We start from the raw sequence: 27,432 nt of genomic DNA on the forward strand, positions 1-27,432 counted from the left end.
TGAATCCATAATCTACTTGTCAGAATAACCAACTACGTACAGATGAACTAGTCAAAGCAAACTCAATCTCATCTTCTTCAAATTCTTCAAAAACTGATGACACCTCAAAGCAAAATCAAAGTTGTCATCTTCATCATCTCTTACAACATTCACTTCAGAACTCTTCTCGTCTCTATTCTTCAACTTAGGACAATGTTTCTTCCAATGACCTTTGTTACGACAAAAAGAACACTCATTTTTTGCAGGAAATTTACTTCTTGACTTGGAACGAGATTTACCTCTTTTTCCAATATGATTTTTCTTATCAGTTCTGTCCCTTACTACAAGCGCTTCACCTGACGTATTCTAAAGTTGCTTCTCTTTCTTTCGGTACTCATTATTTATCAATGAATTAAACACATCATCAAATTTCACATCATTCTTTCCATGCAACAAAGTTATAATTAAATGCATGATACTCGTCAGGAAGATAATTTAGTAAACACAAAGCTTTATCCTCATCACTAATTTGCACTTCTAAATTAGCCAAATCTGCAAGCATCTTATTGAAATCACTAATATCTTCATATATAGAAACACCTTGTCGATAATTGAAACGGAAAAGCCTCCTCTCAAGGTGAAACCGGTTTTCAGCACTCTTGATCATATATTGGTCTTCTAATTTCTTCCACAACTCTTTTGCAGAAGTTTCTTTCATGACAAAGAATTTCTTATCTTTAGCAAGGCACGTTCTGATAGAACCACTAGCCCACTTGTTAATTCTCAGCCACTCCACATCATCTATATCTGTAGGTTTATCTTCCAGAGCAATATCCAATTCTTGTTGACACAAGACATCCATCCTCTCACACTGCCACATGCCAAATTTTGGTGCCATTAAACTTTTCAACTTCAGATTTGGCATTACCAATTGATGGCCTGGTAATTGACAAACACGAAGAACATTAAGACTCAATCCCTTTTCTTTTCTTTTTTCTCGTCACTTATGGTTTCCAATCAATGAATCAACTCCCAATTCAGAACTAGAGCTCTGATACCAGTTTGTTGTGCGGAAGCGTAACAAGCACAATATTGATATGGAACTGGATGAGCAACCAAACAACGAAAAGAGAAAGCAAAACACAAGAACACAAGAATTTATTGGTTCACTCAATCGATGTGATTGAGTTACATCCATTTTTCAGAGCCGGCGAGAAATTCTACTATAATCAAACTCAGTCTCTCACACCTAACAAACTGGCGGCAGCATACATATCTATATATATATATATATACACAGATCCTATCCAGAGTGAGGCCTCACTCTGAAATTAACGTGTGAGGTTGGAGTTTAGGGTCACTTTTCGGTCTCATATCCACATCTCGACCGTTCAGTTTTTAGATACTGATGTATAGATCATCTCTGCAAAATTTCAGCCAAATTGATGGTCGTTAAGGCATTTATAACTGCCTTAAAGATAGTACAGTTCATGGTGGACAGATTCAGTTTGTTCATTGGTTTAAGTGAGTTAGATACCTTACAGATCATCAATTTGGCTGAAATTTTGTAGAGATGATCTATACATTAGTACCTAAAAACTGAACGGTCGAGATGTGGATATGAGACCGAAAAGTGACCTTAAACTCCAACCTCACACGTTAATTTCAGAGTGATGCCTCACTCTGGATAGGATCTGATATATATATATATATATATATATATATATATATATATAACTTTGCTCAGGTGCGGATATCCGCACCTAAGAAAAAAGGTACGGATTTCCAGTTTTAACCCACTTTTTGATCATATTTTTACATCTTAACCGTTTAGTTTTTAGGTATCCTATCCAGAGCGAGGCTAGTGTTTAGGGTCACTTTTCAGTCGCATATCCACATCTCAACCGTTCAGTTTCTAGGTACTAATGTATAGATCATCTCTGCAAAATTTCAGCCAAATTGATAGCCGTTAAGGCATTGATAATTTCCTTAAAGCTAGTACGGTTCAGGTTGGACAGATTCAGTTCGTTCATTGGTTTAAGCGAGTTAGATACCTTAAATACCATCTATTTCGTTGAAATTTTGCAGAGATGATCTATACATTAGTACCTAGAAACTGAACGGTTGAGATGATATTCGTCCATTGGTTTAAGCGAGTTAGATACCTTAAAGACCATCAATTTGGCTGAAAATTGCAGATTTGATATATACATTAGGACCAGAAAATCGAACGGTTGAGATGTTGAAATGCGATTAAAAATTGGGTCTCACGAGAGATCCCTTAAAATGGCAAAAAAACATAAATCTCTTAATGGAAGGGCCCTACACACACACAAAAGTCGTTCTCAGCTAAGAATGTCCTTAGATATTTCCTTGATAGTCTCACTTTTCGATTGCATATCCACATCTCGACCGTTCAGTTTTTAGGTATATATGAGTAGATTATTTCTGTAAATTTTCAGCCAAATTGATAATCATTAAGGCATTCAAAATTGCGATTTATAATTATAACATGAATGGTTTAGGTTAGATAGATTCGGTTTGTTCATTGATTTAATCTAGTTCGATATCTTAACGATAATCAATTTTGCTGAAACTTTGTATATGTAATCTATACATTAGGACCTAAAACCTGAACAATCGAGATGTGGATATGCGATCGAAAAATAGGTCTATCAAGAAAATCCTTAGATATTAATATCTAAGAGCAACTCAAACAGTTTCCCTATAATTTTTGTATAATAGGGAAGCAAAAGTCAAACCTTTAGCATATTTTTGTTCTCCAACTCCAACAGATTCCCTACTTTACAAAAATCCTTAAAATCTCCATATTCTTCCTTAAATTTTTAGAGATAGCTGTAAATATAGAGAATTTGGTTTTCTCTTTCCTCACTTTCCCTAAAATAGGGATAGTTATAGGGAATCTGTTGGAGCAAAAAAAACTCATTTTTCCCTAAGTAGAGAAAAATCAAAATATGCGAAAGCTGTTGGAGTTGCTCTAAGGACATTCTTAGCAGAGAAGGACTATATATATGGTCCCTAGTTAACTTAGCATACATACATATGCAGCCCACTTAATCACCACGGGCTTCTCATTTATGGATTTTGTCCACCATTCAATTAAAGCCAATATTCAATAGTCACATGGGTGGGTGGGTGGGTGGAAGAAGCTCCGCTTTAGAAGAGCCATCCTCAAAAAGCGGCTGTCATTTCTCCAATCAGCCAAAACAAAGCTATCATTTCTCAAACACTAAAACAAAGCTATCATTTCTCAAACATCATTTCTCAAATAACAAAAAGCTGCCAAAACAAAGCTATCATTACAAAGCTAGAATTTTCCACAAAAAGCTTCTCAAATAACAAAAAGCTGCCAAAACAAAGCTATCATTTCAGTATCTAATATGTCCCCCCGTTCTGTAGCACAAATAATCATCCGCCAGGTTTGCACTGTCCAGTTGTTGGGGAAAGGCGGTAGCAACTATTCTTACCGATTTGTTTTTCTCCTTCTGATCAAGGTCACGTATTTTATGTATACCATGAAGATGGATCTTTGTCACGACTCCACGACGATGATGCATCTAACAAAGCGATGTATGCTTGTTTTACTCAATTTTCTTCTTCAAGTTCAGATGTGTAGGTTGTAATAATATTTGTCTAGAATCGTATAATCAACTATCAAAGAAAATTGTTCATATTCGTGAATACAATGAAAGTTCTTATTTTCTAATATTCTCTTGAAATTTTGAGATCACACACCTTTACCACGATTAATTGCTCCTCATGCCTATATATGGATACAAGGATTTGTTGAACTCGTTTTGTGATCAGCTTTGTCGGCCTCCTTAGATCGATCGGTAAGGGTTAAAGAAGTGTCATGGGTGCAGTGTCATTGTCCCTCCACCCTTGATTAGTGCCCATTTAACGACTTGAGTGAGTTAATTACCCAACTCTATACCTCCCATTGCAACAACAAGAACGGGATGATTGTTGAGAGAACTAACTAATAATTAACATAGAGAAAAAAGTTGGGATTGAAAAACTCGCTCTAAAATTAACTCCTAGTCATTGAAGACTATATTTGACGGAAAATACGACAATCTTTAACATAGGTACCTGACTAATATATTTTGCAATAATTTAATTTTTCCCATAAAATTATAAACTACAAATCTAGTTTCATTTATAATAAAAACTCTTCCCCCTTTATTTATTTATTTATTTATGCGATGGTTATACAGAGAACACGACATTCAAAGCTTCAGGTTGTCTGAATGCAGAAATGAGAAATGATGGAAATTATAATTCCATCAATTTTAGATTCTCTTGTTTGGATATTTTTTAAGGGAGCTTCTATTCATACCTCCAATATTGGTATTTGAACCTCTCCATTTTTTCAAATAATAGTTGACTTTGTCAACTCATGTCAAATTACCAATAAAGACATAAATAAGGAAAAAAAAAATCTCTTCTTATCTCTACGAACAGTAATACTCTTCAACTTAGAAAAAACTTTCTCCTCCAATGTAATCGCTAAAATATATATCACCAAACGTTATTTAATGTTGTAGTCAAAATTTTCAGAATTTGACTTTGTCCTCGTAAAGTGATAGACTTCCTTGCTCACACAGCTGACAATTTACAAGATTTATCACTGCGATATAAAAAAATAAATAATAAAAGGAGAGAAAATGGGAAATACAAAGACACCTCAGTATGAAGCCCTACTCATTCTGAATGCAAACAAACATGTGAACGAGTGGCGACAAAAAGCAGTACTCCAGCACGTTTATATGATAAATGCAGCAATGGGTAGTTGTCCACAAGATCGATCTTCCTGCGCGCACATCATCAGTCAAAGCAATTTTATGTGGAACTATTCTATAGATATGATGAAAAATTCAACCTTATGATATAAATCTATAGAGAATGCACTAGACTCATGGTTGATTATTGTAATTTCCTCCACTAGCCCATACATATCTAAAACAAAAGAACCATGTTCATTTCAAGTTGCTATTGAATCAGTTTAGGGATAATGACACTTAAATGCAATGAAAATAATACTTGGAAAACATATTTGTACGAGATGATGAGCAAACATGGTATTGTTGCCTACGCTAACCAATAGTCGATAATTCATTGAAAAAGTGCTAGCACCTCTGTAACTCATATATGGAGGATGAACTTCCAAAAAAGAAAAAAAAAATTGCTGCAATTCCAAATCTTCAAAAACTAAAGGAGGTCCAACTAATGATTTTTGAAAGTATGAATAGAATCTTAAAAAAAAAGAGCTTTTATTGATTTTATTGGACGATGGCCATTTTAGGAAGATTAGAGAGGTGTAGATAGCAAAATGGTTATTTATAAAAGTAAGTTGGAGGTCTATTAAGTGAGGAGGTCCAAATGCCAAATTTGGAGGTATGAATAGAAGCTCTCATTTTTTAAATGTAAGAGATTCAATACATTCTTGTTAGGACCCACTCTAGAACAAACAATTCTAAGTCACAATCAACAAAGGAAAAAAAAAAAAAGAGAAAGCAATGCACACCCATATCAAAACCTAGAATCATTAGAAACCAGCAAAAAGCAAACCAAAGAAGAAATCAACAAAAAGCATACCAGAGAAGCCATTACTTCTTCATTCATCACAGACTAATACAAAACTTCTGAAAACATCGTCACGAGTTCACGGTGAGTTGTATTCTCGCTTTGGCTTCCATCTGTTGTAAAGGATGAGGATAATCACGTTGAGTTGGAATATTGGGATAGCAAGATATGTTCAGAGACGGGTTTAATTGGAGAATGACACCTATTTAGTTGGAATTAAAACACAAAAATTGTTCACATTTTTTTTCATGCCCAAAAAATTGGATATTTCTATATCAACTTCACAAATGGATAAAATACAATTCCTAGAAAGAGAATTCTGATTTTTTTTTAATCAAATTCTGCGATTTTTTTCTTTATCCAAATACAACCTTAGTGAATTTGTGATATCCATGGGTGTTTTGCTAGGACAAATAACATTTTGCATAGTGCGACAATTAATATATTGTGCTCAACGATATCTAACAAGCCCATATGCGACAGCCAAGGGTCCTATGCAAAGTGTGGCAATAATCCCCCTCTTCTTCTTCTGGCTAGCTGTAGAGGAGAGAGACTTTCCTTAATGGCTTGGACAACCAAAAACTAGATCCCCATCAAGTTCCACATTTTCAGTCTGGACATCCCTGTCTATTCCTTGCCTTGAGGCACACCCGTAGTTATTATAATACCTCTCGATATCCGTTTCACAGCGGACATAAATCAAAAGGCTCTATTTTTTTTTTCTCTCCCTTATGATAAGAAAAATCATACAAAATACTATTTTTTAACTAGACAAAGTGTGTAGAAAGAAGGAATCCGCGAGAGTAGATGGAAGCTTGCGACGAAGAGGAGGTGAGGAGAAGGCGAGGGTGCCAACGCTGAACTTCCGAACTTGTAGTGGTGTACGAAATAATAATGGAAGAAAAGCAATGCTTTTGCATACAGTGACACTACTACTAGTAGTAGTACTAGTACTGGCATGTGACCAAAAGAAGTAAACTCCAAATATGCACTCACAACAATAACTATTAACTAATGGAGTAATGGTAGACCGAAACAATAACTATTAAATCTCTCTCTCTCTGGGGATTCTATTAGGGTTTAGTATTAACTGTTGAGTAAATCATGTCAAATTTTAGGCAAACCCACCACCATTGCTTTTCCTGCTTCCATCTCCAGCTTAATCTTTCTCTATTTGATGTGTGGTTTTGTACAAGCAAACTACATAAGTTCATTTTGTTAAGAAATGCACTGTAATGTGCAGTTGCTATAATCAACCCGTTTGGCTAGACCAAGAGTTTACCTAAATTTTGTTCTGTCTTTACATATATGATAAGCTGTTTTCATTCCCTTTAATTACTACGGACTTACTGAGCGCGCTGATAAGCACCCACGACTCGTGTGCACAAGTGCACCTTATCCTCACCCCCTGTTCGTCGGTAGCTTCCATTATCGTCTCTAACAACAGCGCCCAGCTCATCATTTCCTCCCTTATGGTCACATGCAGTAGAAGAAACATTAGAAACTGACCTAATGTTGGCGCTGTTAAAACTAGTAAGCCACTCCTTGGCTTGAATAAAAATTAGTTCACCAACACTAACCTTCTCTCCAAACGGGCAGGCATTCCGTTTTTTCCAAATCAGCCAAGCAATGACACCAAATAGAGGTAACTCTTCCTGAGAAACCACCCCAGTGACATGATCAAACAGGTCATTAGCTTGGCTCACGCCACCCTTTGTATACATCTGCCAGGAAGCTATACTTACGGACTTGCTTTGCAAATCTTCAATCTCATAGACAATGTATAGTGTCTTCTTTAAGGGCGCTACATCCAAAAGCAGCTCTCCTCCACTGTTATCACGACATTTCTCCTTTTAAAGTTGGAAGTACTAGAAAGTTGTGAAAATGCACGCCACAAGAAAATCTTGCTTAATTATTGGGACCTCTACAGTGGCCACCTTTAGGGTTGAAAATATTCTCATCTGAAACATGCGCAGTAGCACACTGCCTACGTGCACAAGCCGCACTGGCTACCTTTAGGGTTAAAACTATGAGAATCTGAAACACGAACATGAACAGTTTAGGGTTGAATATATGAGAATCGGAAACATGAAAAGTACATTGTTGCATGAACAGTACATTGTTGCATGAACAGTTTAGGATCTGAACCATGCACAAGTCCTTTAATAAAGTGATCGTACTATTCATAATCCATCGGTTGGATTCTCTTTGGGACAGCTAGAAAATTAGTGGGTTGTCTCTCCCTGCTTAATCTTTATAACATAGAAACCTAGCTCAAGAGCTTCTTCTTCTCCTTCTTCATCACCTCAGAGACACCGAGCAAACCCAGAAAAACCCACATTGTCCTTCCCTGTTTTTCTTCATTTCTGCCCTTGAATGAAACCCAAGTCTTTGCCTTCAACCCAAACCGTCCACCACCCTCAAAACCTCATCCAGAAAACACCCACTTAATTGTATTCTGAGCAAACCCAGAAAAACCCACCTTTTCCTTCCCTTTTTTCCTTAATTTCTGCCCTTGAATGAAAGTTATGAAACCCAATTCTTTGCCTTCAACCCAAACCCTCCATCACCCTCAAAACCTCACCCAGAAAACACCCACTTAATTGTATTCTGAGCAAACCCAGAAAAACCCACCTTTTCCTTCCCTTTTTTCCTTCATTTCTGCCCTTGAATGAAAGTTATGAAACCCAATTCTTTGCCTTCAACCCAAACCCTCCATCACCCTCAAAACCTCACCCAGAAAACACCCAGTTAATTGTATTCTGAGCAAACCTAGAAAAAAACCACTTCCTGCTTCCCTGGTTTTCTTCATTTCTGCTCTTAGAACTCATTTCCTTGCTTCAACCCCAAACCACTTTCAGGGAAAAGAAAAAAAAAACCACTTCCATCTTCCTTCTTTTCTACATTTCTGCCCTTGAAACCCATCGCACCTTGGTTTATTAGAATCTTCTTATCATGGTAAAGCAGGTATGTTTCTTTAATATTTTACGCTGACATTTGTAATTAATTATGATGATTTTGATTTTTCAGGGTTGTCTTTGTTCCGGGTCCTTATTACTTTTGTTTAATTTCTTTGTCTGAACGCTATTTTTCGTTTAATTTGAGGGTTGTTTGTTTCAATTTTTCTTTTAGGGTACCAATTTCTATTTTGTCGGATCAAATTTTCCATTTATATTTCGTTCAATTCGTTGATTTCTTCAAAGGTTTATTTCGATCGAAATAAATAATAATTTTTATGTTATTTACAAAAGGTTTCATGTTAATTTTCGCAGTGGACCGCTGGTACTGTTGAGGGTGATCACACATGGATGGAAGGCCCATCGAGATTCTCTCTCCTAGATTTGCCTGATCAGGTCAAATAACTTGATTGTTCTTCATTTCTAAAATTGATTATATGTGATTGCTACATAGGTTGGGCACTTGATCTTTTTCCTTTGGTTTGTAGAATTCCAAATCAGGGTTTAATCCATAATTCAATGTTCTCACCAATTACGGAAGAGGTTGTTTCATCATTTTCTATTAAATGTGACTTGTGGGGCCCTATTTAGTGTAACTATGACCAAGTGGGATGAGTATTTAATCATGGCAGTGTATAGTGTAGTGGATATTTAAATACATACTCTAAAACTGATAGACGTATAAGACCATGTTACTTCACTCTTGACTCTTCTAGATTTTTTTTTGAAATCTTTCTTCTCAAAATAATAATTTATGAAGGTGTTTGTTACATTACAGCATCATGAGCAGCAGAGATTGACAGCTGAACAAGTGATGCCAAGGTCAGAGGTTGCAGAAGTAAATCAGGAAGCAAGGCAATCATATTTTCTGGTCGGTCAGATCAATGTGCCAATACGATCCTCTACACAAGATATCAGGAATGGAAATTCAGATCATAATACAAATGACTTGTCAGCAGTGCATTCAGCTGGAGAATTAAATATGGAAGCAAGGCCTCAACCTATAACATCCACTACGACATCTTTTCTGGTCGGTCAGATCGATGTGCCAATTCGGTCCTCTAATCAAGATATCAGGAATGGAAATTCAGATCATAATACAAATGACTTCTCAGCAGTGCATTCAACTGGAGAAGTAAATATGGAAGCAAGGTCTCACCCTATAACATCCCCTACGACATCTTTTCTGGTCGATCAGATATATGTGGACATACAATCTTCTATCATAACCTCTGGGGGTTTGGTGTTAAAGAAAAATCATGGTGAAACACAAGATTGTAGGAAAGGAAATTCAGGTGAGACATTTGAGTCAACAATGGATTCAGCTGATCACCCAATATTCCCTTCAGACAAGCTTACTCGGAAAGAGGTAACGAGATGGTGATTGAAGTACTTATTTAGATTCTCTAATTCTGTTTGTCTGATCATGACTAGTACAGTTTGACATGCACTAATCTCTGTTGAAACAATCCTTTCTTAATATAACTGTAGAGTTGCTCTGGCACATCAATCTAGCCACTTCTGTAGAGACTGTAGTTAAAATAGATGCAGGATTAGTCATTTAGGAACCCTTCTACTGGTTCCTCAAATTACCAAATTGTGTGTTCTTAATTACAGGGAGAAATGCAGCAACTTCCTGACAAACTTGCCATAATTGAACGAGTTGCCAAGTCCAAAGCTCAGTTGGGAGCGCTCAAGGAGAGTGAGAGAGGATCGTCTCGTATTAATCAAAGCACAGCAGAGGGGAGATGTACAAGCAGTGGGACAATCAAGAAATGGGGAGAAGGATGTTCTCGCCAGTCTCTAGGCAGAGGTGTCAACATTCAAAGATCTGTTAAGAATAGGTATCATCCTCTCCTGGAAGACTCTGAGATCGAGGAGCAAGAAGAGGAACATCCAGAGGAAGAAAATACCAAGGTGTTGCTTGCCGCTGCAAGGGAAGCTGCAAAAAGACCAAAGAAAGTTGAGAAGAGGTTAAGGCAGAAGCAGAAAGATCAGCAATGGTCATCACTGGGGGCTCCTACATTGTTATTGGTCTGCTTTTTCCTCCTATTGGCAACTTTATACAGCAATCCCCAACCTTGAAAAATTCTGTAGGATTCTTCTTTGTTCATCCCATCTTATCTTAGGTTTTGGGCGTCTTAGGTTTTGATTAAACTAAACAGTCATAGCTCAAAACGAACTTATTTCCGTTAGAACTGAAGTTTTGATATCTGGAAGTTCAATTTGGTACTTAAAATTGATGACTGAAGGAATGAGAAAGTGATGGCAGTGAGTTGTGGCTCTGAGGAATATTGTTACAATAGCTTGTAAATATTTGGATATCGATTCAAGTGTTTGAATTTGTGAATTTACTATAAGATGGGCTCCAAACAGCATGTAAATTTTTGGTTGTAAATCCATGGTTCTAAAAATCGGCCTAGGCGCCGCCTAATGGAGACCGACTCTCTTCTCGGCAACTCTCTCCTCTTTCTTCTCTCTCTCTCTATCTCACTCCCCTCGAGTTTCTGAGAATATTATGAAGCATCAAGTATTCAAAGATCCGTGCTTTGTGCCTCTGCAATAATCTGTAATGATGACTAGAAAGAGGAAAAAGGGAAGGCGATGAAAAAGATGAACCGTCTGCAAAGCTTTTACTTGGTATAAAATAAAATATAGAGTCCCACTCTCTCTTATTCTTTCTTGTAGCCGTTAATTTTGTAACTTCAGTCTTTCAGTGAGCAAAGGAGAGTGGTTCTCTTCTCTAGGCAAAACTCAAAAGAGAGTGGGACACGTTCATGTTCAAGTGTTGGGCATGGAAAATGCCTGTGACTTTAGGGAACAGATGGACTTGATATAAAACGAAAGATGAAGGTCCCTGGTCTTAAATTATTGCTCTGATTCAACTACTGCGAAAGTGCGAATCTTAAACTAATTAACCTAATTAGAGTTTGACACATTGCATAGGGGCGAGAGAGAGAGTGATATAGTTGCTGTGGTATCACCATAAATGAGTGTTGTGGAGCAGATGGAAGAGCAGGAGGTGTAGACAGAAAAATAAAAAAATTTGGGCAAAGTTGGAAGTTTAGTGTGTCAAAATATGAAAGGAGGTCTAACTAACAATTTAGAAGGTCTGAATGAAACTATCCATTCAATAAAGATAAATTGATCCAACAAAGAGACAAAGAGTGGTTCTAGTTGGACCTCCAAATTTGATATTTGGACCTCTATTTTTTTTCAATTATTAACTAGAGACTGGTGCCCGATGTTAATGGAAATAGTCAAGTTGACAACTATGACTATGGAGATCAACAATTGCAGCAAGTACAGATATGAGGGGGTACTGCTTAAAAGAGTTAAAAGAGTTGACAAATTTATATTTGTTCATTAATAAGAAAACTGTTTTACACTTTAGAGCGCTAATCTCCTCGATCAATCTTATTCAAGAAAGCACTAGCCTCTTAACACACGCTCACGCGTGTGTCAATTGGCTTTTTTTTTTTTTTTTTTTTTATACTTTATTTGTGTCTATAATATTTTGCTTGAGTTTTTATTAATATTTCTAAAAAAAGAGTTTGTTTTCTTAATTTATCTAAAAAATGTTTATTTTTTATGAAATTATGAATAACTTTTTTTTTTCTTCAAAAAAAAAGAATAACTTTTTGTTTAATAAGCAATTTTTTTATTTAAACTGCCAACTCAAAAAAAAAAAAATTAAACTGCCATTGTAGTTAACAAAACGTCTAAGATCCTTTTTTTTTTGTAATTTCTTCAATTCAGTTTACTGTTATATTTACTATTTTAGCCTTCATGTGTTAAATTATAGATTTTTAGACTATAATTAAAGAAGGGTAAATTGTGGGTTTTTGAAAATTTAACCATAAGCCTTGTTGACTTAATTAATACTCTGTTTTTTTTCCCCTCCTCTTTGATTTCCTTTTCCACGTCCTTCAATCATGTCTCATGCATCTTCCTGCACGCGCATACGCACGTGCGTAAAGTTTGTATTCGATTTAGCATTATCATTTTTTGTATTGGTTAATGGTTTACATTGCAACAAAAATTGAATTTCCGGATTCACTTGTACGTTGTTCAGCGATTATTTTTTTCTTTTTTGTTTTTCCTGTAAATCCTTTTATGATGCTAAATATCTTTATTTTCTTGTGTTTTAAGAGTAAGTAAATGGGGGTACAAATGTCATTTCTATAAATATGGTGAGTGATCACGTACCGAAATAGATAAAACTTTCTTAGAAGAGTTTGATTTGAAAAAGAAAAAGAAAAAAAAAAACAGAACTGTAACAATGCATGTGAGATACATAAACATCGATATGAAGCAATTGAGCGAGAAAAAGAAGAAAAAAGATACACCGTATGATACTATTGGGTAGGCGTTTTTCAATAATGGTCAATACTAACAAAAGCATTATACAACGTACACAATTACGCAAAAACATGAAATAAAAACAAAATGAAAGGTAGACTCGCAACATAATTTCAGTACATTTCACCAGCTTTGGCTCCAGCTCAGATAGCTTTGGCTTCTTTTGTTTAGTGGTCTCCTCAATATCTCCTTTGGCTCATTATTTCTACCCCACGACCCTACAACCAAGCCTTCATTCACACAACCTGCTCCATGCTCCAAAACACTGATCATGACATTAAACCCAATATAATAACATAAGGATAATTTAAACTCTAGTTCCGGACCACTTGAAATATCGCTTTATCAGCCGGTCACTATCGATTCTCTATTTTCTAAAATAAACGTCGGGTTTTCAAGTCAGCAAGTATATGAAAAATTAGACCATTGGGTGGTATCAAATGAAATTATCGGAAAGGAAAAGGAGCTGGGAAGGAGAGAAAACTAAAGAGAAGAAGACAAGGAGCTGAAGATGCATGAGACATGATTGAAGGACTTGGAAAAGGAAATCAAAGAGGAGGGGAAAAAAAACAGCCAAATTTACGTGAGCATAAATAAATTGGAAACAGTACAACAAAACTGTATCCAACATCTTCTTCTCTGTCCTATGCGTTTGGGTTCTCTAACATCCAACTCAGTGAAACATCATAACATGAAAACTGATAGAATCTTGCCAATAATTATCATTGGAAACACAATGAAATCTGAACCAAGAAAGTAAGCATATAGGGCAGTAGTATCCAAATGTAGAGATTTGAATAAGAAAAACAGAAATATTGACTAACATGACAACTCAAGGGGTTTACCTATTGTTACCTGAACAATAGGTGGAAAACCTCAAATGTGAGGTGGTACAATCAACAACCACACTGATGATCATCAGATGAAAAACCACATAGAATGTCCACATGAAAATTTAAAGTTCAAGTAATGAAGTACATGGTGGAAATTGCTAGAGCGTGGCCCGTGGCCCACCATTGTACCGATATTGTCCCAACTTAACCACCCGTTAGGTGTTGAGTTTTTAATCACAAAAGGCCTCGGTACAATTGGGTGAGATCCACCTACTTATAAATTATATTTTATTTGTCACTTTTCCAATGTGGGATCTTTCCTCTCCAACACGCCCCCTCACGTGCAACCTAGCTCTAGGTCTGCACGTGAAATTCATTCATCCAATTCCCATATTGGAAATTGGGACACAAGTCTCATATCGGAGACTTGGTCAATACAATCCAAGGCCCACATTGGACACTTGGTAAGCCTTTCTAGTTGAGAAATTGGTGTACTGAAAGTCTGCAAGAATATAACTCTTAGTAACAACTTGTTTGGACAACAACCTAGACCGAAGAATGATATTCCTCCATTATAAAACATAAAACAGAACGCTTTTCTAATTAAACTCCAATACATTCACCAACAAAAACACCCTTCTTCGTTTATTTGAGAGGAAAAAAAATCGCCCAAGAAACTTATGAGTAGCAAGCACAAAGAGATAAGTAATCTTCCATTAATTGTTCTCTATCAATATTTTTTACGCATCTCAACCTTCAATTAAAATTAACAAAACAAAGCATCAAACCACAAAGCTACAGTTCTCCAGACTTTTGGGTTGCATCGAATCAAAATATGACAATAATTCCAAGCAATGAAAACATCTTAGATTTTTCAAAGTTTGGCAAAAACTAATTTGATCCCTGTCAGTATTCATGTTCAATCATCTTTGGCTCAAAAGTTTATGTCCATCCATTTAGAACAAAGAGATTATTAACGCCTACAAAAATTATAAATCAATCCCTCTAGCATGAATTACCCATAAATAAATGACCAAGAACACATCGAATACCCGCTTAGTCAGCAAGTCCATTATTAGTATTGTATATAGATGACAATGAATCAATCGTTAGACCCGGATTCAAAATCATTCAATAATTAAGATGACCAAAGTAGCAAAACCAATAACCAAAATTATTAAGGTGATAAAGCAGAATCTCACCAAAAACACCTTAACAAATATACAGAGGCCTAAACGGCAACAGAAATAAAGACAAAAGCAAAAAGTATGAAAACGATTGGATTAGTAAATTGAATCACCTGGATTCTACAATATATTCTACACATAAATAGAGGCACCGAGAATGAAAACTGCAAAACAGTTTTAGTGGGAGAACCTTAACCGTTTGCGTAATTCTCGCCGTCGGTATAGATTTTACAGCTGCTTGTACCATTATCCTTATACCCTTATTTTATTTAATTGATTTGCTGTGAAGTTATATAAAGAGAGGGGTAGTTGCAGAGTTTTTGAAAATTTAACCATAAGCCTTATTGGCTTAATTAATACTGATTACCCTTATTTTATTTAATTGAATTGCTGTGAAGTTATATAAAGAGAGGGGTATTTGCAGGATTTTTGAAAATTTAACCAGAAGCCTTATTGGCTTAATTAATGGTGATTACCATTTTACCCTTATTTTATTTAATTGATTTACTGTGAAGTTATATAAAGAGAGGGGTATTTGCAAGATTTTTGAAAATTTAACCATAAGCCTTATTGGCTTAATTAATACTGATTACCCTTTTACCCTTATTTTATTTAATTGATTTACTGTGAAGTTATATAAAGAGAGGGGTATTTGCAAGATTTTTGAAAATTTAACCATAAGCCTTATTAGCTTAATTAATACTAATAACTCTCACTTTTGACCCAGTAGTTTGGTTCGACTCGTTTTAGAGTAACGCGGGACCTGTGTCCACGCTGACGTCAGCATTTCTTAGGAAAGAAATCTGAAAAAGAAGGGAGATAGTTGTCATTTGTGTGTAGCCGCCCACACGTTTTCCCGCCAAAATGCAAAAAATTGAAGGTATTTAAATGAGAGCCCCTCTTTTGTTTGTGAGAGTGTGAAGGAGAAGTATGGAAGACGAAGGAGAAGTCATCTCACTCTCCGATTCCTCCTCCGATTCCAGTTCCAGCGACGACTACACTGCCGACGCACACGACTTGGATCTCGGAGAAGAAGAAGAAGAAGAAGACCAAGAGCTCGAAAACGAACCAGAAGTTCAAAACGACGACGTACGCGAGAATCGTCGGAGACCCAAGGCCCGCCCTCCCCTTCCGCCGCCATCCGGAAAAGATCGGAAATCGAAGAATGTCGATGCTCTCCTCAGGTGCCTCTGATTTCTAGTCTTGATTTCTGTTTTGGTTGATGAATTTAGCTGCGCAGTTTTTCAATTTCTACTACTAGGGTTTGTTGTTTGTGGTGCGGAATTGGGCTTAATTTGAATTTTCTGGATTTATGTTATTGTTTGATTGCTGTCGAAATAGTTGAAATTGAAGAGTTTTGATCAGATTGGGTAGTTCAGATTGTTTGAGTTTCTAAGAACTGATATTGCTCGGAATAAGCTGGGTGGATTCAATTTAGGTTTTTTTTTTTTTTTTATCGCGGAATTGTTTTGTCGTTGGAGGGTTAAATAGGCTGGTTGGGGTTGGAATTGTTGGTATTGGGTTTTTGCTATTTCAAAATTTCTGTATTTGAACTGAAATTTGTGGCATTGGTGTTATATCAGCGGCAACCTTGTGGTGAAAAGACAGCCTCTTCTTCCACGAGTTCTGTCGGTGACGGAAGGAGCAACAGTTTGTAGGAAACCCTTTAAACCACCATGCTCCAAAGGCTATGATGATGGAAATGACCAGCTCGCTCGGCGTCTCTCAGCACGCAGACGGTTTGTTCCCTGGGGCGGTTCATCAAGTGCACCGTTTTTTCCGGTTATTGAGAGGTTTCCTAGTTTGCCAAATGATGCTGAGAAAGATGTAGTGGAAGAGATTGTGACACTGCCACCTGGAATTGATCCCTTGGTCTTGTGGCAACCTGAAGAATTCGAGGATGGGGATGCTAATATGGTGCAGATAGTAGTGGACCCTCTGCTTGTTCGTTTCCTTCGACCACATCAAAGGTTTTCTCTAGATACTAAAGCTGATTATCATTTTGTTTTTCTTTTGGATGTTCTATTTTATTTTTTTATTTTATAATAATTCACATGACTACATTCTATCATTGCTACGACTATAACGTAACTTTTGTCAAACTGTACATCGATATTCTCCTTATAAAGCTCTATCAATTTGATGTTTTCAATGTCAATTATGTTGCTTAATGGGTCTATAAAATTTGGAATTTCTAATTTACCTTGTGCTTTCATGTGGTTGCTTTTAATTGATGAGATGAAGTTTTGATGCAGAGAAGGGGTTCAATTCATGTTTGATTGTGTTGCGGGCTTAAATAGTGCTGCAAATATACATGGATGTATTCTTGCAGATGATATGGGGTAGTCCATTCTCTCTCTCTCTCTCTCTCTCTCTCTCTCCCCTCCCTTCCCCTCCCCCTTCCCCCCCCCCCCCCAAAAAAAAAAACAAACGGATTTATATCTATTTCTTTTATGTGTTTATGTCTGGTCTAGGGATCATGTCCTCAGGTTTATTCTTAATCTTGATACTTTTGCAGTTTGGGAAAGACATTGCAGTCAATCACATTACTTTATACCCTTCTTTACCAAGGGTTCGATGGGAAATCAATGGTTAAAAAGGCCATTATAGTCACTCCCACCAGTCTTGTGAGCAATTGGGAGGCTGAGATAAAGAAGTGGGTTGGAGACAGAGTTTGCCTCATTGCTCTCTGTGAAAGTACCAGAGATGATGTTGTTTCCGGAATTGATCAGTTCACAAGTGCTCGCAGCCGTTTGCAGGTAAAATTTGTGTAATAGTCCAACATTTATCTTTAAAGGTTGCACTCACAATCTATCCACTTCAGGTTCTAATTGTTTCTTACGAGACATTCCGAATGCATTGTACAAAGTTTAGCCACAGTGAATCGTGTGACCTTCTCATATGTGATGAGGCTCACAGGCTAAAGAATGACCAAACGATGACGAATAGGGTATGATGCCTAAAGTTTCTGTCTATTCCCCCCCCCCCCCCACCCTAACCATACATGAATATTCTGTCAGGCATTGGCTGCTCTTTCATGCAAGCGGAGGATTTTGTTGTCAGGAACTCCAATGCAGGTAGGACTCAATTTTGTATGATGTCTCATGATTCCAAGTTGTTACTTATTTCCCTCCATATACAACGCGCAGAATGACCTAGAAGAGTTCTTTGCCATGGTCAACTTCACTAATCCAGGAATCTTAGGTGATGCTGCACATTTTCGTCGATACTATGAGGTGAGCTGATTGTCTTACATTTCTATAGACCCCTTGTGGCCCTTGAGGATGTTTCAAATCAAGTTTATTGTTTCCTTTATTATTAGTTTCTTTTTCTTTCTCTCTTTCTACTCCCTTTCAAAACAAAGCTAACTACAAATTTATTAAAATGAGTTATACGTTTTTTTGGTCTGAAAAATAAGTTCTTTATAGCAATATTGTTTTGCATGCTCGCACCACACACACACATGTATATATATATTTATATATATAAAACTAATTAGTATGTCATGCACAGTAACATCCTTGGAATTGGAAGTGTGTGCCAAATATGCCAAATATTAAAGCTATATTAATTACTTTTCTACTTTTTGGTAAAAATAAAAAATTATTTGGTGAAAAGACAACAAATTTCTACTTTTCCCACCATTGACATTTATAAATCCTGCATATGAGTTCTTACATACATATTCTGTGAAGGCACCTATTATTTGTGGAAGAGAACCTAATGCCTGTGAAGAAGAGAGGAAACTAGGTCTTGAGCGCTCTTCAGAACTCAGTGCAAAAGTTAATCAGGTAACCTGATTCATTAAATTTTTAGCTCTTAAATGGGAATTGCTTACTGGATATCTTAAGCTACGTTTGACCTGACTTTCCTAAAAAGAGTTGCATCAGCATTGTCCATCAAGTGTAGGAGTTGTGAATCATTATATTTTGCAAATCAGCATCTTGTTCATGTTTCAATATACTTTTGCAGTTTATACTGCGGAGGACTAATGCACTACTTTCAAATCACCTGCCACCAAAGGTATGTCACTTATCTTGGACTACATTCCAAAAAGTTATGGATATGTTGTGTGTGTGTGTGTGTCAGAACATAGTTAATTAGTTTCATTTACAAACTGGAATAGTTTACATACCCTCTAGGTTCTGGGACCTATATGTCTTTTGAGTTTTATCACCTTCACCGCGTATGTTGGTGCATGTGAACATAGTTAATGACCTGAAGTTTGATGTACAAACTGTTTGCCATCTGAGTTCCAAGTTTTATCAACTTCCCTGGGTGTCCATGCTGATCAATAGTTTGCTCCTTTTGCAGTTAGGCAATGCAGATGAATACTCACACTTGTGGAAAATAAGTCTGTTATTATAAAACTGAAAAGAAAAATCATCTGTGAGTGTAATTACAGGAACTTATGACAGGAATGAGAGTAGTAGTGGATCTAAAAGTAGAAGTTGCTTACTCTATCTACTCTGTGTTATCATTCCCTAAACCATAAACCTTACTTTTATTAGCATGATGGAACTTCATAGGTTTATACTGTAATGGGTAGATACACTTTTCTATAGTTGCAACTTTCTCTAAGAGAGACGGTCAAAATTTTTGTTCAGACATGATTACTTATATTATTCATTTTTGTTTCAAAGTTTGTTACTTCTGAATATCTGTGTTTTGTTCTCCTCTTGCAGATAATTGAAGTTGTCTGTTGCAAGTTGACTCCTCTCCAATTAGACCTTTATAACCATTTTATACATTCCAAAAATGTGCGCTCTCGTTTAGTGGTCTCGCAAGTAGTTTCTCATAGATGCTGAACTTTTGGAGTTAATGAACAGACTGTCTGACATGGAATGGTTTATTTGTTTCTCTCAATTACAGGTTAAACGAGCAATCTCAGAAGACACAAAGCAAACAAAAATATTAGCTTATATAACTGCTTTAAAGAAGCTATGCAATCATCCAAAGGTATGTCATATATGTAGACATTCTGATACATATGCATGCACATTCATGATTTGATTGGGATAGTTCGGATCTATTCTGGGACACGTGCTATTCTTGGTATTAATTATTAATACCCCTTGATTTTCCTTTTAAAACATATCTATATTGTCTTTAGTTATAAGCATCCACATACAGATCATCTCCTTTTCTTTTCAAATACAAAAAGCAAATTCAGATTCAACAAAAACTATGTATGCTCTGGACTCTTGGACATAGGCTTTCAGGGAGTTTGGATTGTACAAATTTCCCAGATATAGTCATTACTCATTAGGATTGGACTTTTTGCTTACCTCTTCAACCTTCACAGTTATTTATTTCAAGTTAGAGTTTGGGTTGCTTTCATCCTCATGAAAGGTGTTCATCTTGTAGCTCATCTATGATACTATAAAAAGTGGAAGTCCAGGAACTTCAGGTTTTGAGGACTGCATTCGCTTTTTCCCTCCACAGATGTTCTCTGGAAGGTATGTATTTTTGTCTTTTCCCCCAATGTGAGAATCCAATATACAACATATCACTTTTTTTATTTTATTTTATTTTTGAAATTTTTAAATATTCTTTTATGCTGTTAGATCTGGATCATGGACTGGCGGAGATGGGGCTTGGGTTGAACTGTCAGGAAAGATGCATGTTTTAGCTAGGTTACTTGCCCAATTACGAAAGAAGACTGATGACCGTATTGTCCTTGTCTCAAACTATACACAGGTAATGTTGTGCAATGATTCTAGAACATAATGTGAGTGTGTGTATATCCATATATCTTCTCAGCGTCTTGTTCTTTCTGGTCTGGAGGCAGTATATGTTTTTCAAATAATAGATCATCACCATCAATTAGGAGACTTCTTTCCTTGTTAAAATACGGTGGTATATATATTAGAAAGCCCAAATTTTTCTGTTTTCATCCAGACAATATACCCTAATATCTCAATTTTGCTAATCTTGAAGTTGGTGACTGGTTCTGTACTTTCTTTCATTGAAAATATCTTGGGGTTGGATAAAAGACCTCTGAAAATTGGACCCTTCGTAATTTCTGGTGCAAGTATCATTTTGGTCATTTGATTCTCTTCCTCTTTTTGACCCATCCGTGATTACATGGAAAGTGTTTACTTGGTTTACTGCTCTTAGAAGAGTAAATACAATACCTGAAATCTGATGTTTTCATATGGAGTTCTCTACTGGTGACTGTTGCTTATTTAGTCATTTGTCAATCCTTAAGTGTAATGTGGTGTTAGTTATTTTATTAGCAGATGTTAAAGGTTATGATGGAACCTCTGGTGACTTGCTTGTTAACTGATGCTGCGCTTTTGTTTATTTTGTGTTAATTAAGTTATTTCTTTTTCAAAAGGAAACACTTTAATATCTGAATTCAACAGTTAGTCATATGCATTCATTTCCACAAGTTCTCTGTGAAAGAAACTAGGCTTCAACTTGTCTTTTTGTATGTTAATGTCATGTATCAGACACTGGACCTTTTTGCACAATTGTGTCGAGAAAGAAGATACCCATATTTGAGGCTTGACGGAACAACTTCTATCAGTAAAAGACAGAAATTAGTAAACCAATTCAATGACCCCTCAAAGGTATATACTTTCTAATGCAAACAGATTCTTTAAATTTCTTCTTTATGTTTCTCTTAGGATTTGGGTTTATTTATGATAAATAATCTTAACCGAGACATTTTGTAGGATGAATTTGCATTTCTCTTAAGCAGTAAGGCTGGTGGCTGTGGTCTCAATTTGATAGGCGGAAATCGACTGGTGTTGTTTGATCCTGATTGGAATCCAGCCAATGATAAACAAGTAATTGTTTAAGTTAAGCTTTATATGTACAGCTGAGAAGAGATCATAAAATATGCAGTCCCCTACGGTTATTCTTATTGTTTGTTTTCTTCATCTTTCCCATGTGAAGGCTGCTGCTAGAGTTTGGAGGGATGGGCAAAAGAAGAGAGTATACATTTATAGATTTTTGAGTACTGGAACAATTGAAGAAAAGGTTTTCATGTGGAGTTATTATCATTTGTTTCGTTCTGCATTCATATGATCATGCAATTAATCTTTTATGATTCTTATTTTAATAAATCATCCTCATCTTCTACAGGTCTACCAGCGTCAGATGTCAAAAGAAGGGCTTCAAAAAGTTATTCAGAAGGAACAAGCCGATAGCCCGATGGCACAGGTCTGGATTTGTAGCTGTTTCCTTCTTAGTGATTGTTTGTTTCCTTTAAATGTATTTTATACGGAAGTATTTTTGTTCCAGGGGAATCTTTCAATTGAGGACCTACGCGATTTGTTCACATTTCATGAGAATGTGAGGTAATGTCATCTCCTCTATCTTGAAATCCCTTTCCAGGACTTGGGCTTTACTGCAATATCATCATCTATGTATCTGCTATGAGAAAGAATTTACTCAATGAAAAGGTTCTTCAAGTTTTGTAACCGTGGGTTTTGTACTTCAATTGGTAGAACCAATATTGTATACATTTCATTACTTATCTTTTTGTATATATGGATTAGTGATAGCTTTCACTTTTCATTTACAGTTGAAAATCTTATACATAGTTTCAATGGAAGTTCCTAAACTTCTATGTAGAACAGTAAGATATAACTCATATAAGAGTAAACTGAGCATATGTATCACAACAGTGCTAGGTCGTGCATGTAAGCATATAGCCAGCACCTATACCACAATAGGTAATAAAGTACTATAAAATTCTTTTTTATCTCTGGGAATGAAGCTTTGCATTTGTGTTTGGTACTTGTCTTTACCCTTTTGAGTTTTTTTTTTCCCCCGGAAATGCTGGTTAAACTGAATGTCAAATGTTGTTTTCATGCCACTGTAATTCATCCTGTTAATGGGTGTTATAAATTTTTTATAGGTCTGATGTGCATGAGAAGATGAACTGCAACCGTTGTCAAACTTATCATGATACACCTCAGAGTACAGCAGAGGGAGATATAAACCAATCAACTTATAAAAGCAGCGAGTCTGCACCAGAAATCTCTGATATAGGTGGATTTGCAGAAATTACTGGATGCTTACAGAAGTTAAAGAGCTCAGAAAAGCAGGTTGGTTTTTTTAGTTGTCATAGGTACTGTACTAATACCCTTCTACACTTCATTTCATAACTGTACAGAAATATATTCTTTTCTCAGATCGGGACACCTCTAGAGGAAGATTTAAGTAACTGGGGGCATCATTTCTTCTCTACTTCAGTACCCGATGCTATTCTCCAAGCTTCAGCTGGTGATGAGGTATGATATAGGTTTTCCCCTGCTGACAAGCTTTGAATTATTGAGATACTAAATTTACTCAAAAAAAGAAAAAAAAAATAGTATTGATATTATAATGTTTGTCCTAAACTGTAACATATAATTCTGTTGCAAAGATGATGAAAAGTTAAGGGCAGTATCTCTAAAACTGTGATTCTGAATCTACAGTCAAACTTACATCTTCTCTAACACCTTGTCAGGTTTTTGAACTTTTTGTTACCAGGTGTTTTATTTTTGTTCTTTTTTAAACTTTAACACCTACTTATTTTAGGAGCCTATGTGATATACTCATTGAAGCATATCCGACACTGATGTTAGCCATGCCTATCAACTTAACCATTTAATGCTTTTGTTATAAAAATGTTTTAGGTTTTTACCTAAATTTCGAGTGCTGTTCATTGCTTAAGATAAGGAAGTCTGATATAAACACTTTAAAAGGTAATAGCATGTATTATTGGAGAACAAGGTACTAGCATGTTTAACAATACAAATCTCCTTGTTTAGTGTGGCAATGGCTACCACCCCTTTTTTCTTTCTCACTCTCAGGCCTCAGGGCTGTTTTATTCTCCATTTTATTATTGTCGCTAATTATTTATTGGAAACAAATGATCACATCAGTTTTCCGCATTTGACATTCATGTACTTATGAGAATATGCTGTGAAACAGAAAACAGATATCATGACATTATCCATTAGTGGAAGTGATGATATATATATATATATATATATATATATATATATATATATATATATATATATATATATATATATATATATATTGTAATGGGATGACCTTTCGAAAAGCAAGATTAAATAATGGTGTTTCAGGTCACTTTTGTTTTTACAAACCAAGTGGACGGGAAGCTTGTGCCTATAGAATCAAAAGCAAGTCCAAAGATGCAGGGAGAAGAAGGAAAAGAGAATATTTTCAAATCAAAGCAAAACCTGAATCAGAAATCCATGCTAATGTCTTGGCAAAGAAAACCACTTGAATCTCTTTCTTCGAGTGTAAATACTGCCAGAAGCACATTATCAGCCCCTTTCAGGCCCTTGCAAAACACCACTGTGCAATCAGGGATAACCTCTTTAAAGGGTTCAGTAGCATTGAAGCCTAAACTCTCTCTTGGAAATCGGTTGCCCCAGAAAAGATCTTCTCCTGATACTGTTGAACATGATGATGATTTTCAGTAAATCTTACTAACAGTTATTAGCATTGTTAATATGTGATTGTATTTCTAGAGATCAACAAATTAAGGTGTCTCACATCATTTTACAATTAAAACTAGGCTGAATCATATTATGGTGACCCCCTAGATTCTGTTGTAAGGATGCACTCAAATTATCATATAGTTTTTCGTTACTTGTAAGAAACAGAATATGGTTTCTAACTTCAGTGCTTATAGAATACCATATTATGATAGAAATGACATTCAAGACAGTCTGCTTTAAGTTGTATCGCTTGGGAAGATTGGTAAACGAATATGCAGTTGCTGATTTCTATCCCTACTTGTTTCATAGGGTTGATACTCTGAAGCAAGCTTCTCTTTAGAGTGATGGACTAGAGAGCATGAAATATCATGTTTCTTTCTTGTGCAAGTTCGTATGTTCTTGGTCATGTTTTGCACACTATTTATGACGTTTTGGATATGAGATCAGTACACTATTTAGGTAGTCAGTCATCGGACACTGAATATGCTCGTATTATAGCGACGCTAGAGATCATTCTTCTACCAGTCTAGTCGCAGTTCATTCATTCTTTATTTTTATTTTTTTATCCATTAGATTATTATGAGCTGTGACAAAGCACTTTAGTGTTTCATTCTCTGCTTGCTCTATTTTGAATAACTGACCGGTTGTGTGATACTCATCGGTGATGAGATTTCGCCCATGGGGTTTTGGTGATTATCCTGGGGCGGTCAGTTAATAATCTAGGGCACCATGTGAATCCGGCAGTGGGTAGCTGGATTGGTGTTTGTGTCTCTGTGCCCCTAATTCTTGCTTCTAATTGTTTCAGCCGTAGGAGGACTAAGGTGGCTGGGTCTGGTGGCAGCAGATGGGGTTGGCCACAGTTGAAGGACAACCAAAGTAAAAAAAAAAAACACTAGCTCATTGCTTCACTTGTTAGGCCTCGTTTGGTTTGCGGAAAAGAAAGTAATTTCTTTGTCTTTCCTATAGGAAGAGAAATAAAATTTCCCAAGTTACATATCTAAAATCGTCTACATGTAGGAACGGGTCGGTGAGCCCATTACAGCGGCCAATTTTGAGAAATTAGGTTTAGCCTATTGGGCTCCGGTAGCTGTAATGGGCTCACCGACCCGTTCCTACATGTAGACGATTTTAGATAGGGCTGGGAATGGGCCCGGCCCGTGTAAAATTTGAAGGGCCCGGACCCGGACCGAAATTTTCGGGCCGGGCCTAAATAATGTTTTTTAATTTTTGGGACTGAGTTGAGCCCGGACCGTTTTTCCCAGGCCGGGTTTTGCGGGCTTTCGGGCCCAAAAGGCAACAAAAAAAAAACAACAGATCGATTATCAAAGTTCCAAATTGCAGATCTAAGCTCCACTGCTCCAAAGTCCAAACCCATTTGCTCTGCCCAGATCGAAGCTCCAAGTCTGGGTCACAGTTTCTATATGACTAGAGAAGGGAAAAACAAAACAAAAAGTCCAACTCTGCAGAACAATTCAAGCCAAACCAACCCATTTCCTCTCTTCAATCCATCAATGGCGTCAAGGATGACCAGCTTCCAGTCCGAACCCAACTACCTGTTCCCGACTCACAACCCGATTCGCAACTCCGACGGAGTCTTCGAGTTCGACGAGGCCGAGTTGTGGATCAAATATATGATTCTTGGTGTTAATAATAAGAAATAGAGAAGGGAAAAACAAGAAGAAGGAGGAGAACTGGAGAAGGAGGAGGAAACTGACCAGGTGTGCAAAACCAGGCGTGGTCGTCGACGAGGTTGTCATTGGGGTTCAAGAAATCGAACCACTTGGGGGCGTTGATTTACTCGTAGGTAGATCAGATCTACCATTAATTTGATGGGGAAGGAGGCTTAGGAAGAGAAGGGAAAAGAAAAAAAAAAAAGAGGGAGAGAGGAACAAGAAGAAGACGGTAACTGGAGAAAGAAGAGAATGGAAGAAAAGAAGAGAGAGTGAAGGAAGGAGAGAGAAAACTAGAAAAAAAAAGGAACTGGAAAAAGAAGAGACGGGAAGAAAAGAGAAAGAAACTAAGAAAGAAGAGAGAGTGAAGGAAGGAGAGAGAAAACTAGAAAAAAAATAAAATAATTGCCATACTTTATATGATTTCGGGCCTTCGGCCTTTTTTTTTTTCTAACTTCTAAGGACCGGGCCCGGTCCGTTGTATAATGTTTTCGGGCCGGGCTTTATAAAACTGCCAAATTTTTTTAAAGGGCCCGAACCGTTCGGGCCGGTGTCGGGTCGGGTTTCGGGTTTTCGGGCTAAATTCCCAGCCCTAATTTTAGATATGTAACAATAGGTAAAGGCTAAATGAATCACTCCCCACTAGTGAGGTCACTGTACGATCTCAGGCAATTTGGGGCTCCCCACTACCATAGCTGAATTAAGTGAATTCTTGTTTGTGCACGGCTCCTCTATGTTAACCCTGCACGAGTTGGTAGAAGCACGGCTCCCTTACCCTTTGTGTTTCTCTATTCATCTATTTCCTACCATTTGTCGGATTGCCACCAGGTGATGGATGACTTGAGGCTCTCATTGTCCCCATGCTAGGCCTTGAAGAGTTGGGCAGTGGTTTGATAACCATCCAATCTCAGTATAAAATTAGGTGATGAACTTGTCTGCTAGTTTCTTGAATGAGCTGGTCGAGGCAGCGGGAAGATCAAAACACCAACTTAAGGTCTCATCCTTAGAGTGCCCCTTGGAATATGTGACATGCCACTACATCAGTATAGCCCTTACATGTCCCTTGTGACCGGAAAGTGTCCAGGTTTGGTACTTATCAGTGGTTCTGCTGTATCGCTCCATCTTAAGAGCCTTGTTGTCCATGGGCCTGGTCTTAGCCAGAATGTGTGACGTGAATGGACCGGGACATTCCTCAAAGCCTGTTGTGAGAGGATGCTAAGCGAACCTGCTCTTAGTTAACTCGATCCTGGTTTGTAGACTAGCAATGGTTTGACACAATTCTATCAAGAATTCTGTGTTAAGATCTGATGTCGGGCAGGTTTGGTGACCTAGGCCTCTATCGACCCCTAGGTGCCCACTACCTG

The 27,432-nt window shown here is 36.8% G+C and overlaps 2 protein-coding genes across 2 annotated transcripts; both read left to right on the top strand.

The window, feature by feature from the left end:
* Positions 1–9,339: 9,339 nt before the first annotated feature.
* Positions 9,340–10,819, top strand: LOC133736183 (uncharacterized). Its single transcript, XM_062163625.1, has 2 exons — positions 9,340–9,912; positions 10,161–10,819. The coding sequence occupies exons 1-2, from the start codon at positions 9,358–9,360 to the stop codon at positions 10,626–10,628; spliced, it is 1,023 nt and encodes a 340-aa protein (XP_062019609.1). The 5' UTR covers positions 9,340–9,357; the 3' UTR covers positions 10,629–10,819.
* A 4,958-nt stretch (positions 10,820–15,777) lies between these two features.
* On the top strand, positions 15,778–24,582 carry LOC133740488 (protein CHROMATIN REMODELING 25-like). Its single transcript, XM_062168439.1, has 21 exons — positions 15,778–16,109; positions 16,509–16,895; positions 17,181–17,267; positions 17,444–17,684; positions 17,750–17,875; positions 17,946–18,002; positions 18,075–18,161; positions 18,621–18,716; positions 18,898–18,948; positions 19,611–19,685; positions 19,798–19,884; positions 20,293–20,384; positions 20,493–20,625; positions 21,381–21,500; positions 21,606–21,719; positions 21,829–21,912; positions 22,018–22,095; positions 22,177–22,232; positions 22,796–22,985; positions 23,073–23,171; positions 24,018–24,582. Exons 1-21 carry the CDS (start codon positions 15,856–15,858, stop codon positions 24,378–24,380), a joined length of 2,877 nt encoding a protein of 958 aa, XP_062024423.1. The 5' UTR covers positions 15,778–15,855; the 3' UTR covers positions 24,381–24,582.
* Positions 24,583–27,432: the final 2,850 nt, after the last annotated feature.

This window comes from Rosa rugosa, chromosome 3 (assembly GCF_958449725.1).
Source record: "Rosa rugosa chromosome 3, drRosRugo1.1, whole genome shotgun sequence".
NCBI classification, from domain to species: domain Eukaryota; kingdom Viridiplantae; phylum Streptophyta; class Magnoliopsida; order Rosales; family Rosaceae; genus Rosa; species Rosa rugosa.